The sequence below is a fragment of the Lacerta agilis genome, chromosome 13 (assembly GCF_009819535.1).
Source record: "Lacerta agilis isolate rLacAgi1 chromosome 13, rLacAgi1.pri, whole genome shotgun sequence".
Lineage (NCBI taxonomy): Eukaryota > Metazoa > Chordata > Lepidosauria > Squamata > Lacertidae > Lacerta > Lacerta agilis.
Genome location: NC_046324.1, coordinates 23,826,894 through 23,841,195, shown reverse-complemented (window position 1 = coordinate 23,841,195; position 14,302 = coordinate 23,826,894). Strand labels below are relative to the sequence as shown.

Sequence of the window (14,302 nt, the reverse complement as noted above, 5' to 3'; positions counted from 1 at the left end):
ACGAGGAGAGAGAGATTCATTGCTCCTCTCTCGCCCGGCCAGCAAAAGCAGGGGGGAAGCAAGGCTCCCTTTTGGCTTCCCCGTCCTTGTTTTGCGCTGGCAGAGAGACCACCCCCGTCCCCTTTCCGAGAGCGAGAGAGCGAGCCATCTGTCTGGGCTCAGCAGCCTAGAAGAGAAAGCCAAAGGGGGTGGGGGAGCGCGAGAGGGGCAGTCCAGGGGGAGCGGCCGGCGGGAGGTGGCGCCCGGGGCGTCTCCCTCGGGCACCGAAAGGGGGACTCGGCTCGGGCCGGGCGCGCGTGGTTGCGCGTGTGTGCCTTGCAACTCCCAGAGTCACCTCTTTTCCTTTTTTTCCTTTCCTTTTTTTCTGCATTCACACAAGATGGCGATGGAGGAGGGGAGGCAGCAGCGGCAGCAGCCCTTCGCTCGCGCGCGCGTCTAACCCTCGCGCGCCAGCCCCAACAGGCGAGCCGCGGAGCAGACTCCGGCCGCCGGGGTTGCTGCCTCGCTCGCTCTCCCGCTCGCCGCCACCTCCTCCTCCCGGCGCCCCCTTTCGCACACCCGGAGCTCCGAAGGGCTTACATGGCGCTAGAGGGACTGTTTGGCCTCGCGATTCTTGCCTTGACCTTGACTGTGGAAGGTAAAGACCCAAACCCAGGAGAGGGGTCGGGGGCTGCGGGCGCTTGGCGTGGCTGGGCGGGCGCTCTTTTTTCTTCTTGGGATGGGGATTTGTGGTTGTATTTCCTACCCACCCGCCTCCCGAGTCCCGCCTTGCTAGTCGGTCGGTGCAAAGAACCGGGCGCGGTGGAGCGCAGAGCTGGAGCTGGGCAGGGCGCGCGGGACCCCTCGGCCGTGGTCTGATCTTGGGGCCACGCAAAAAGAAACGCGCAAATAATGGGTTGTGTGTATGCGTGAAGAGGTCAGGGTTGCCGCTCCGTGGTTCCATCTCAGCCTCCAATCTTCGCCGGCGCGTCCACAATGGGCAACGTGGTAGTGGTGGCCCTGGTGAGGGTGCGCGCGGCGGGGCTCCGGCCGTCCCGTTTCTCGGCGGGGTGACGAGCGCAAACAGGTGTGTGCGCGTTTGCACGTGCAATCCTTGCGCCGAATCCCAGGGCGGCCTCGCCTCGCCTCTTGCGACTGGTCGCCGAGCTCGCGTGGCCGGAGCTGCCCGCGCCCTACGCGGGCTGGGTTTGTTTGCTGGCTTACAAGGCGTCGTGGAAGCGGGACGCGCACGGGGGGGGAAGGCTCCGCGCAAACGGACCTTCGTCTGGAGATCGGATGGTGTCCTCTTTGCGATGGCCTTGGTTTATCGACAATGCCCCCCACCCCCTCCAAAAAAACACTCTCGTCCTGCATACTGGGGTGGGGGGTGTTAAGAAACCCTTGCAAAATATGTGAGGTGGAGAGGGGAGTTTCAGGTACTTCCATGGCGACGTTTCCAGCGTTCAATGAGATTTGCGCGGGGGGTGGGGGGTGGGGGATCAACAAACAAAGACCGCCATGCTCTCCAAGCGGGCTTTGGAACGGGGTCTTCCCGGCTGTCCAACAGATGAAGGATCTGTTGGCAACGAGAGAAAATCACACCCACATTAGCCAACTGTCTTGTTTGCAAGATGGCATTGGTGTTTACCGCCCGCCACCCTTCATTCAGTCCAGGGTTATGATAATGTTCGCTCTCCCCACGTCCCTCAAAAATTGTTTTCCTAGGGAACCTCTCCCCCTGCCTGGCAAAACTGTCTCGGGAGCTGCTGTGACTGTGAGACATCTCACCAAATATGAGTGAAGAGCCTTCCCAGGCGAGTAACTCTGAAGACCAGCTGCAATGAGCCACTTGTAAGACTTAGGGAGAAGGCAGCAGGTTGGTGGTAGTTGGGCACCTGCTTTCCTGATACTTTCAGATAGGGCTGGTTATGTCCCATGGTTGAAACCCGGCTGGTCAGTATGGACAGTGCTAAGCTAGATAGACCAATGGACTTTACCAGGCAAATTCCTGTGCTCCTGAGACATGGCAGGTGCAGGCAAACTGGCTGACAACTTAACCCAAATCTTCCCCTGGTTTTCTACAAGACTTTCATAGAAGCAGAGTTGCAACTACTGCAGCTGCTAGTTGAGTTGGGTTGGAAAGCAGAATAGAGCAGCTTTTCGTGAAATGGGTGCCTTCCGTGATGTTTTCAGGCTGATGGGAGTTGCAGTCCAAGATTTCTGGAAGGTACCTTCTGCGCAAGACAATTCCTAAATTCTGGCCAGGATGGAATGGGCAGAAGGTAGCCATGACTGCTTCTGAAAACCTCAAGTGGCCAGCCAGTGGAGTATCATTTGTGATGCTTGTGCTGGCCCAGACACCTTTGTTCCAAAATCCATGGAGTATAGAGCATGCGGCTGGGCTCACTGGCATGAGCGGCCTTGAAAGTATTTGCTTTGCCAACGGATGAAAAGGGAACACTCTTCCGTTCCTTTTTTCCCTGCTCTGTAACCAGATTAGTTTTGAGCATGAAACAGCTGTATTAAAAATCCAGAGAATGTAATAAAGCGTCACTTAATATTTGGTTAAAGGATTATGTCATACAATCATAGAATTGTAGAATGGGAAGGGATCCTGAGGGTCATCTAGTGCAACCCCCTGCAATGCAGGAATCCTGCTCATAGCTGTGAGCCATCCCTGGGTGGGCTCGAACCACCAGCCTTGTGGTTAACAGCCAGACGCACTGACCCATCAAACTGTAAAGAGCAACTGGTTCTTATTATTAAACAATTCCTGCACCTGACATACAGAGGAAATGAATCAGGTAGTGGATTTCTCCAATAAGCTATCTCTGTGCTGTGAAAGAAAAAACACACACCACCACAGTATTGTTTGTTAATTTCTGCCGTGCCAGACTGTTGCTCAAAGGAGCAGGAGTGGTGAAAGAAGTTTGCAACCTTAATTTCATATGAAAACAGCTGTCTGGCAAACTGCTTTCTGAAGCACTTTCCCCCTCTTTTGAAAGGGCATGAGGCTTGGGCCAAGCAGGGAGGGGCTTCAGGCAGGGAGATGGGTGTGGTGCAAAGGGAGGTGAGTTTGGTCAGGTGTAAAGGGGGCAGGGTTTGGTGAGCTGTGGGGGAAATAGGGTTGGGAAAGGTGTTGGCGAGTGGAGCAAGCAGGGGTGGCAGACCCAAGTGCAGGGATCAGCAAACGTTTTCAGCAGGGGGCCGGTCCACTGTCCCTCAGACCTTGTGGGGGGGGGCTGGACTATATATTTTTTTTGGGGGGGGGGGGAATGAACGATTTCCTATGCCCCACAAATAACCCAGAGATGCATTTTAAATAAAAGGACGCATTCTACTCACGTAAAAACACACTGATTCCCGGACCGGCCGCGGGCTGGATTTAGAAGGCGATTGGGCTGGATCCGGCCCCCGGGCCTTAGTTTTCCTACCCATGCCCTAGTGTATAGGATCAGGGGCTTACATCTAGGCATGCTATGAAGCAGCTACCCCTTTGGACAGTGTTGGAAATGGAGTGAGGGAACCCACAGGAGGAAGAGACTAGGGATTGGAGAATGGTGTGTTCTTTAGAGCCTGGTGGATCAGGCCAGTGGCCCATCTAGTTAAACTTTGCTGCAGTTGGATTTAGCAGAGGGGACAGGGACGGGACGGGACTTCAGAGATGTGTTTGCCAAATGTCTCTTTGAAGTACCTCACCCCTCTATTAAACAGCTCACCTGGACCACCTGCTACCTGCTTGCTTGCCTGCCTGCCATTCTGCTATCATACTGCTGGTGGTGTGGCCACCTATTAGCAGCCATGTGTACTGCAGCATGACAACAGCCTTACATTTTTATGTATATAGGAAGACGTGTGTCTATAGAAGAGGGGATTTCAGGGCAGAGATGAGTTGTACCTGTTGACATTCCCCCTTGCACACATATATGAACTGTTCCAGGAGCCCTTTGGCTTCTCTTTCTGCTGCCTCTGGATTATTTAAGAGTATTAAATGTGACCAAATGGGACCCCCGCTTTCCAGATCAAACCGATTTGCAGCTCCCTCAAACTTCGCTCCTGCTGCTGTTTTGGTTAATGAAAAATTCTGCTGTGGCTTTAGCTTAATGCAGGTCTGTAAATTGTGAACACGTTCTGTACATTATTCAGCTGGAGTTCCTTTAAAGAAACCTTTCTCTCATTTTCCAAGGTGTGCAGTATAAGGCTGGCACAGCAGCAGGTTTTTTTGCTTGATTTGACTAGACTCCATTCTTCAAACAGGTAGGAAAGAACTTTCTCCATCCAGGCAGGAGACCACTACGGGTCTGGGACACTTTCCAAACACTCCCTTCCCCAACCCATCAGATGCAGCATTTCACTGCTGTACTCCCACCCCCCCACCCCCAATTCCGCTGGAGATGTACACAGTCTTTCCCTATACAAATTTCTGTTCATGTAGGGGTATGCAAGTTTTTGGATGCCACAGGAGTCTTCCTCAAGCAGGATGGAAAGAGGGGCAGTGGCTTGGGGGTGTGGAGAGCAAAGCCCAGCTGTAAAAGTTTCTAAGTCTCATAATTGTAGCCCATCAAACAGCCTGATTGTGCACATGCTTAATCAGAGGCAAGCCCCAGTAATTTCAATGGGACTTTCCTTTCAATAGGATTGTGATCATATTCCTTGCTGGACACCCCCCCCCCCCCCAGCAAAATCTTGTCTTAAAGTTCTGCATCTCTGTGGCTTGGTTTGGCTGCAGTCTTTAAGGCTTGCACACGTCTCAATAAAAGAGGCGAAGGAGAAATTTTGGCGAAGGAGAAATTTTGGCAGATGCCACTTGTCATGCAATTCTTTTCTCTGTTGCACAAGAGGTCGTTAACGCAGAAGCCCATAATCTCCTTTGTGTCAGGATTATTCAGATAAAAATCAGGCAAGCCACATTATGTGCTGAAAATGTAAACCCTTTAAGAAGTGGATGGGAAAAGGCAGCTGAGGAAATATGGCTTTTGTTGTTTTCTAAAAATGCTTTCAGCGGGTGGCTTTTCACAACTTGTGCATGGATAAATATGATGATACTAGAAATGCATTTATAAAGATTATAATGACTTGCTAATAATCGGAACAACTGCATTACTCATAGAGCTATATATCGTATTGCATTACAGTTTTCAAGCACTTTCTTTCGTTCTTTCTTTCACTTCCTTTGCCCACTGAACGTTTTCAATAAAATATAAACATTTTTTTTAAAAAAACCTTTCCAGGAGGAAGTGATCACTTGGAAGAAACACTATAAAAGATCATGTACCCCTTCCCCTCCCCAAAAAGTTGCCAGCGTGTTCCCCTGGCACACAGAAATTAAGCAGGTTCTCTTTCCCCCATTACTCTCCCCTCTGTACAAGGGAGGAAACCCTACTAAATTTTGCTGTTCCTTTCTTAAAAGCACTAGACCCAGTGAAAAACCTGGCAACCCTCCTTTCTCTTTTGTCATCCTTTTGTCATGTTTGCTATCCTTAAAAGGGTCCCTCTCCACACACACACCCCACTCGCCTTGAAAGCCCGACCCATATTGCTCGAATAGACTATGCAAAACTCTGGGTGTGTATTGCAAACATACAGAATTCACCTTTTCTCTGCTCAGTGCAGACTGTTCTGACTGTAGCAAGGTCTCTTCTGTTGTGGGTTTCCCCTGAAGAACTTGCAGAAGCACTTTAGAAAAATAAAAGAGAGCGACATGCCCCGTTGGTTTCTGTTATGGCAGTGCGCGTTGCTTTCTTTGTGGTGGGGCTCCCTAAAGGGACAGAGCTAGCTCTGGGAACGGAGAGGTGAAAGAAAGAAGCTTTCTCCCCACTAGCTCGACAATCGGATTATATAATCCTCAATTTAGGCAGTTTGTATCAGGTTCCTTTTGTGGATTTCCTCCCTTGACTTTAAGGCTTTTTTTGTTCCCGGCGGACGCTTTTTCTCCCTTTCTCTTCGCTCCCACCCCGCCCCCCCCCACACCAGAAGCTGTTGGCGTCTGAATAGACTTAGGACCCCTTTTCCCTGAGAATTTGGGTCTCCCATTGTCTCGGCAGTCACATGCCTCTCGCTCGTTTTTCCCCGAATGGTCACCTGCATGCAGATTTCATTCAGCTCCTTGCACAATATCATTTTGCAAAGAAGGCACACAGGCCTGCTTAAAATGCGGTTGGCTTTTTCGGGACCAAGTTTCTATAGAGAGATGGGCTGGCAGAGAGGGGGAAGTTTGGGGTTGGTGGCTTGCAGTGCCGGCTGGGAATCAAATTGGCTAGAGGTGGCAGTGGATGAAAATACTCTTTTTTAAAATTGTAAAAAATTGTAAAAATAATAAATAATAATAATCGAGGTCACATATTATCTTCCGTTGTTGTTGTTGTTGTTGTTGTTGTTGTTGTTGTTGTTAGCCCCAGCCACTCTGGGCAGCTTCCAACAAATTATATAGCCACAGTAAAACGTCTTGGATGCTGCTTGTTCAGAAGAAGACAAAACGAGGGACTTCCCACGCTCAGAATTAATTCATTGAATTTGCTGCCCTGGGGTAGGCTGATAGATTATCCTTTCCTAACCCATTGTCCTCTCCACATTTTAGACTACAACTCCCATGGCTGGGCCTGATAGGAGTTGTAGTCCAAAACATCTTGAAGACATCGGGTTAGAAAAGGGTACAACAATTTTGGCTTGGATGGATTCTTGAAGGCAAGATGCTTTGCTTGGTAAGTAGAGACTCCATGCTCAGAGGCAATGTACCTTAGAATACCAGTTTCTGCAGGTGATGCACCTGTGCACAGAGGAACACCCCAGGTTGCCTTACACCAAGTCAGACCTATTGGTCCAGCTAGATCAGTGTTGTCGACGCTGACTGGCAGCAGCTCTCCAGGGTTTCAGACCAGGAGCTCCTCCCAGCCCTTCCTGGAGATGCCGGGGATTGAACCTGCGACCACCTGCCTGCAGAGCGGGTGCCCTTCCACAGTTCTCAAGTCCCTCAGTGGCCAGTGTGGTGCCTACTGAGGCAGATCCAGCCTGCTTACAGTCTCCTTTCCTGCTCTTGACGTTTCCCACAGCAGTGAGCCCAGCCGCCCTGGTTCATATAATTAAGCAAGTATTTAATTGTACAGTAATTTGTCTCTGGCCTGCATCCCAACATTTTTCCTTACTCCATATTTGCATTACAGAGGGAGAACGCAGCAACTTAACGAGAGCATTGTTGTTCCGGTAGCGAGTTAATTTTGTGCGTTGGGAATAGAAAGAGGCTGTTTGGAGAACTGAAATGCAACTTAGGCAAAAATGCCCAGGAGAAGAGGCTCCCGAGGAGACGTAGGTTGCATTTCTGCCTAAGTATTCAGTGATATACTTCCTTTGAATATGGAGGTTCTCCAAGCTCACCCACAAAGTACCCAGATGATGAATGCATACTTGTATACCACACATCATCCATGGGATCCCCCCACCCTGTTTCCTTCCCCCTTTATTTAAAGGTTTGTTTTTCTCTATTACAACTATTCCAAATCCCAGCAGGGGCTCCCAAGTCAGTTTGAAAATAGAGATTTCTGTCCTGCCGATATGTATGTATGTAAACAAATTTCTATATGGTTTGATTGTTAAACACACGCACCCTGCAAAAAAGCCCTCTAAGTTTACATACATATATATATATATATATATATATATATATAATAAAACATTTACATTATCAATAAAACAAGTTAAAAACAAGTGTTTAAAAATGTCCAGAAGATGATTAAAAATCAGTAGCAGCGAAAAAAAAAGAAATACATGTAACTTCTCTGTGTCTGGAAAGGCTTTCCTGGTCACAAATGCTTTAAGCAGGTGATAGAAAGAGTGCATTGAAGGTGCCTCCCTGGTGTCAATAGGCAGGGAGTTCCAAAGTGTAGAGATGCTGCTGCACTAAAAGATGGATTTTTTTTACCAGTTTTGAAAAATTCCAAGTTGGTTTTACATGAAATAGTGCCTCACAACTACCCCTTGCACCAGATCTGCCTGAAGTCTTACAGAATCCTCATCTAGAACTATCTAGACAGCACTATGCTTCCGGGAACTTGGCTGAAGGCAATCTGTCCAAATCACACTCACCAGAAGGTGTGTTGGGATCTGTTGTTGTTTAGTCATTTAGTCGTGTCCGACTCTTCGTGACCCCTTGGACCAGAGCACGTCACACACTCCTGTCTTCCACTGCCTCCCGCAGTTTGCTCTGGCTTATGATGGTAGCTTCAAGAACACTGTCCAACCATCTCATCCTCTGTTGTCCCCTTCTCCTTGTGCCCTCCATCTTTCCCAACATCAGGGTCTTTCCCAGGGAGTCTTCTCTTCTCATGAGGTGGCCAAAGTATTGGAGCCTCATCTTCAGGATCTGTCCTTCCAGTGAGTACTCGGGGCTTATTTCCTGAAGAATGGATAGGTTTGATCTTTTGGGATCTACTGGTAGAATTTTTGAATACAATTCCTTTTCTCATTAATTGATGGAGAATGGTTAACCCTCACCCCCCCAAAAAAAATATGTCGGAGAAATTTTCAGCATAGTACTAACTGGATGATATTATATAGAAAAGAAAACTGGCGTACAAAAGAATGGAGTACAAGGAACTGTGGGAGGGATTCCTGACGGGGTAGCTGTGCTAGCAAAAACGGCAGTCTTGCAGCACCTTAAAGACTAACACGGAAGTCTTGTTGATACGCAACAGTGCTCAAAGCTTAGGCAAAAATAAGTGTAAACACGCCTGAGACAAGCGCTATGGCAGATGGCAGTAGTTCCACTTGTTTTGTGTACAGAAGTGTTGTCTGTTTGAAACGGAAATAAAAGTACATTATATTTAGATGAACACATTGATTATGGCATAAGCTTCAGCCCACCAAAGCTTATATCTTTCTATATGCATAAAAATGTAAGGCTGTCATCACGCGGCCCACATTAGAGGATTCACAGTGCCTCGTGACAATTCTGGATTTGCATGAGGTCAGGTTGAGGGAGGGAGCAAAAGGCAAGGTAGTTTTTCATACCTTCCCACATTTCTCCGATGAAAATAGGGACATCCTAAGGAACAGTTCCAGATAGGTAGCTGTGTTGGTCTGCCATAGTGTGCATGCACACGAAAGCTCATACCAAGAACAAACTTAGTTGGTCTCTAAGGTGCTACTGGAAGGAATTTTTTTATTTTATTTTGTTTATCCTAAGGACCAGTTCTAGATGTTTTTTTACTGTCTCCCCATCATCTCTGACCATTGGCCATGCTTGCTGGGACCTGGAGTTCAGCAACATCTGCATAGCCACAGCTTACCAACCTGACTGTGACTTATCTAAGATCTTTCTCTCTCCTTTGCGTAGTTGTATCATTTAAAAAGCAGAACAAATTATTATTATTTTTTAAAAAAGCAAGGAACCCCCCCCCCCGGATTCTCCTGCAGACCTTGGACTTCTGCTACGTCTCCAAGGACCCATATCTCTGCTGCTTCCCTGGATGATTCTAAGGCACATGACAACTGTGCAGTAAATTTAGTGACAGTGCATGGAGAATACCGAGGGGTGGAATCTTTTCTGTAGTTTTTAGACACCTTTGGAAGGCAGGTGTGCCTGTGTGCAACTCTGTGCTATTTCTCCCACGCCTAGGGGATTTCCGTCTTCTAGCTGATCTTTAAATAGGCAGTCAATAAATAATTAAGTTAATTGGTGTGGCCAAACAGGCCATTAGCTGCCTTAGCAGATTGTTTATTTTTATTTATTTGCAAACCAGCTCTTGAGAATTTGTGTGCAGAGTGTAAAGGACACGATTTGGGGGTGGCGAATGAGATGTGCCCTTATGACAAGCTGTGGGAGGCAGAGCAGCTGATTGGCATGCAGAAGGTCCCAGGTTCAATCCCCAATATCTCTGGAAAGGCTCCTTTTCTGAAATCCCAGAGAGCTGCTGCTAGTCAGTGTGGACAATACCAAGCTAGATGGAGAAGGGTTCTCTCTTTGGTTCCAAGCAATGATAAGATGACGCTGGCAACAATTTGAAATTCACTTTGTTCCATTAACTTTCTCAGTGATTCGGTTGAATTTAGAGTCCTCAGCCCGATGACTTTGTCTGTTGCCAAAGTGGCCTGCATGTCAAGCGAACCAAACACAGCCCACTAGCCATGCTTGGTAAGAACCACTGTGCCTCTCCTGAGGCTCAATCTCAGAGGCTTCAGAGTGAAGCTGATGGCTCAGACATCGCCCTTGTAAAAGCAGTGGGGAGGGGAGAGTCTGGCTTTTTAAAAGAGTTCTCAGGCTTCTCCCAGGCAGAATTGTCACTCACGTTCCTACTTGTTTCCCAAATCGATTTATTATCCTTTTATTGGTGCCCATCTCTTTTTGTCTTCTGCTGTAAGAAGATCCTAATATGTTGGAGAAGATGGTGCTTTAGATTTCATAATTGGGAGGTGGGGACCCTGAAGTCTACAGATCACTCCCTCCCCCCATTTGCTGCAAGTTCCTTCATCTGGAGCAGGGTTTTCCAAACTTGGGTCTCCAGCTGTTTCGGACTACAACTCCCATCATCCATAGCTAGCAGAACCAGTGGGCAGGAATGATGGGAATTGTAGTCCAAAAACAGCTGGTGACCCAAGTTTGGAAAACACTGGTCTGGATGGTTTGAAAACATGGGTGTAGCCAGGATTTTTGTTGGGGGGTGGCAGGGCTTTGTTGGGGGGTTGGGGTTGGGGGGCAGAGCCAACGTGATTGGTCAGTTAGTTAAGTATTTCTATTGTTTTACTTGATCAGGGGGACAGCTGCGCCCCTGGATATGCCCATGTTTGAAAAGGGGGCTAAAACCTTGAATTGCCAGATCAAACCCCAAGATCCTATTGTGTGGATAGTGTCATTATATTGGTTAGTCACTAGGTGGCAGTGTTTGGGTGGAGTCAGGATTTGCCTGTTTGGGTTCGTTAGGGAGACACCATAAAGATGTTGCCTAGGTTATTGTCTGTTGTTCTTCAACCTAGGACCCCCAGCTGTGGTTAAACTCCCAACTCCCATAATCCCCAGCCAAGCTTAATGTAATTGTCAAGGGATATGGGAGCTGGAGTCCAACAACATCTGCAGGGCCAGAGGTTCCCCACCCCTGCCTTCGAGAGATCTAAATTTTGGAGCAAAACAAACCAACTTGTGTGCATTTTAACATTTCAGACATATGCAGTATTGTGGTGTGCCAGAAAACAAATCCAACGGAGGTTGGTAGGGGCTTCAAATTTCACAGTATCTTTTTTTTTGTAAATGGCATTGGCAAAGCTGAACTAATAAGATATTTGGGAAAGAGCAAAAGATTGGTTGTGGGGGTTGTTGTTGTTGTTGTTTTGCATGAAGAATTTGCAAGAAAGAAAAAAGAAGATGTGATTTGGATTGTCTCAGTGATCCAAGCGAGACTTGTAATTCTCTCAGCTTCGGAAAACGAGAGTGATTATAGACCAGCAACTGAGAAATAACCCGGAGCTAATAAACTGTAAGCTCAATTAATGGTAATCCCTTTCCAGTGGCAGTGACAGACTGATGAGCTCAGGGCATCCCCCAAATCTTGTTTGGATGGGACAGGGACTAAGTAGTCACTAAAGCTCCAGGAAGGGAAGCTGTTTGGATGTCTGTTTATTTATTAAAATGTATACCACTGTTGATTTTAAAAAATCAGAGCATCGTACAACAGTTGTATATCAAACCATACGATAAGTTAAAATCAGAAATCGGCTGTTATGGAAAGATGTCTTTCTTACTTGTCTGCATAAGCCTAATGGGGATATAAAAGTTTTCAGCAGGTGTTTAAAAATTGGCACAGGAGGCCTCTGCTGAATCGCTGTTGGCAGAATGTTCCACAAGCCTGGCCTGATGACACAACAGGCTCAGTTTCTTGTTGTTGTCAAGTGAGCCCTGTCCACTTTGAGGATGACCCACGACACTCCTGCAGATGATGTCAGTGATCGAGCTGGGGTAAGAGGGTCAGGCCAGTCCCTGAGGTCCCCTGGACCTATGTCTACTTCATCCTATGTGGCTATTGGTAACAGATTCAAAATGGCCATGGAGCAGTTTTCCCATGGGGGGTGGTTAGGGAATGAATTCTTGATTCAACCCCTGTCAAGTGGTTCAGTCGCACTGGGTGTGGAGCCTCAGGGGCATGGCAGGGGATCACAGAATTGGAGAGATGGAAGAGACCACAAGGATAATCTAGTCCAACTCCCTGCAAAGCAGGAAACTTTCACCCAAAGTGGGGCTCAAACCCACAACCCTGAGATTAAGAGCCTCCTCATCTACCAACTGAGCTATCTGGCTAGAATGGAGTGCGAGTGTTGGGTTGGGGGTGATGAATCTTAGTGTCGCACAGGTCACTGCTGAAATTTGAGACCTGCTTAAGAAAGCTGGAGGGGCCAGCCAAGTGGAGATGTCAGTCGCCAACCTGACCTCCAGAGATCTCCATGTGGTTGCAATTGGACCAGCGCCAGTTGCAGAACACACCTGGCGGATTTTGAATGCTGGTTCAAGGTTCTTGTGTTGATACACAAAGCCCTAAATAACTTGGCTGCAGGATACCTGCACATAACACTGGTTCTGAAAGACCGACATTGGCTCCCAGTACGTTTCCAAGCACAATTCCTAAACGGCCTCGGCCCAGTATACCTGAAGGAGCGTCTCCACCGCCATCGTTCAGCTTGGACACTGAGGTCTAGTGCCAAGGGCCTTCTGGCGGTTCCCTCCCTGTGAGAAGTGAGGTTACAGGGAACCAGGCAGAGGGCCTTCTCGGTGGTGGCACCGGCCTTGTGGAATGCCCTCCCATCAGATGCCAACAAGATAAAGAACTATCTGACTTTTAGAAGACATCTGAAGGCAACCCTGTTTAGGGAAGTTTTTAACGTTTGATGTTTTATCGTGTTTTTAATAATTCTGTTGGGAGCCATCCAGAGTGGCTGGGGAAAGCCAGCCAGATGGGTGGGGTATAAATAATAAATTATTATTCTTATTACTGTACCTCAAGGAAGGCCTGAGTCTTCATGTCCCAGCCCCATTGTGGAGGACCATGTAACATGTCCCCCATGTTACAGATACTCAACTAAAAATTGGGCTTTTAGTGTCACCAGTCCCATGCCTGTGGAATGCTCTTCCAGCAGAGTTGCAGCAGGCACACCCTCGCTTTTGACTTTTGAGCGTTTCCTCAAAAAGTTGAGCCTTTTTATCCTTTGTGGCTTTTAGATCCTCCCCTTTTCAATTATCCAGACACCTTAACGATTATTTGCAATTATTTTTTTAAAATAGTGTTTGATGCCTTAGCATTCTACACCCTCTGATATTTTATGACCATGACTGTACAGAAATGCTATTTAAAGATAAATAAATAAAAATGCCCTTGTGTGTCCCTAGTAAAAACAACAACAACACACCAAATCTCCAGATTCTTAAATGTAGGCAATATATTGGTCCAGTGTGAGGCTTCCTTAGTTTATAAAGCAGGTTCTTTGGCAGAGCTGACCAGTGTGTATTCCATAGACTTATTTTCATGGGTTGTCAAGGGGGGTGGGGGCATTTCACAGCAAGGAAGAGATTAGGATGTCACTGAATCAGGCCTCGGGAACTCCAGGGAGAGAGGTAAAAATTCCCATATCTCTGTTTTGCAATTGGAGCTGGAAGAGGCAAAAGTCAGCTTTTGGGAGGTTCACAAGGCCACAAGATGTGCTCCGTGGAAATGGCTGGGATGGGAGTGAATGCTCCTCTTTGGTCAGGTCACCTGCTTTTGCCCTGTAGTTGCTGATTAATGAGGACTTGGCAGATTTTGCTCTGTGCCCTTGATGGCATGTTGTTCCATGACCTGGAATGACCTGGAGGATCTTGACGGCTGAGCTTCTAGGAGAAATTCGGAAGAGGGAATGCCTGTGACTCAGAGGCAGAGCAGCTGCTTTGCATGCAGAAGGTCCCAGGTTCAAACCCCAATGGCACCTCCAGGTAGGACTGGGAAAAAGCTCCAGCCTGAAACCCCAGAGGCCTTGATTGAACCTGGGACCTTCTGCATGCCAAGCAGGTGTTTCGACACTGAGTTCTGCTCCGTCTTCCTTGCATGAGGTTATTCTGCAGTTTCTCATCAGTTGAGCAATCCTTCGTAGGATGAATGTGAATAGCTTCTTAAAATAACCGGGTTGCCGATGGGCTGGATTTGCCATTTCTTGTGCTGCCTGCCTGAGATGGCAACAACAAGGTCTTTGTCCCCAACAGGGGGCTTCCGCACGGCTGTCATGTAGGTCAGAAGTTGTTGTTGTTGTTGTTATCATGGTTCATTTGATTTTTATCCTGCCCAAAGGAGCCCAGGATGGGCATAAGACATATTAT

At 47.7% G+C, this 14,302-nt stretch overlaps 1 protein-coding gene across 1 annotated transcript in view; it reads left to right on the top strand.

The window, feature by feature from the left end:
- The first annotated feature begins 228 nt into the window (after window positions 1-228).
- Window positions 229-14,302, top strand: part of IGDCC4 (immunoglobulin superfamily DCC subclass member 4) — a 67,051-nt gene continuing 52,977 nt past the window's right edge. Inside the window, exon 1 of the mRNA XM_033166709.1 lies at window positions 229-637. Within this exon, the coding sequence (XP_033022600.1) occupies window positions 580-637 (58 nt within the window). The 5' untranslated portion in view covers window positions 229-579. The remainder of the gene's footprint in view (window positions 638-14,302) is intronic.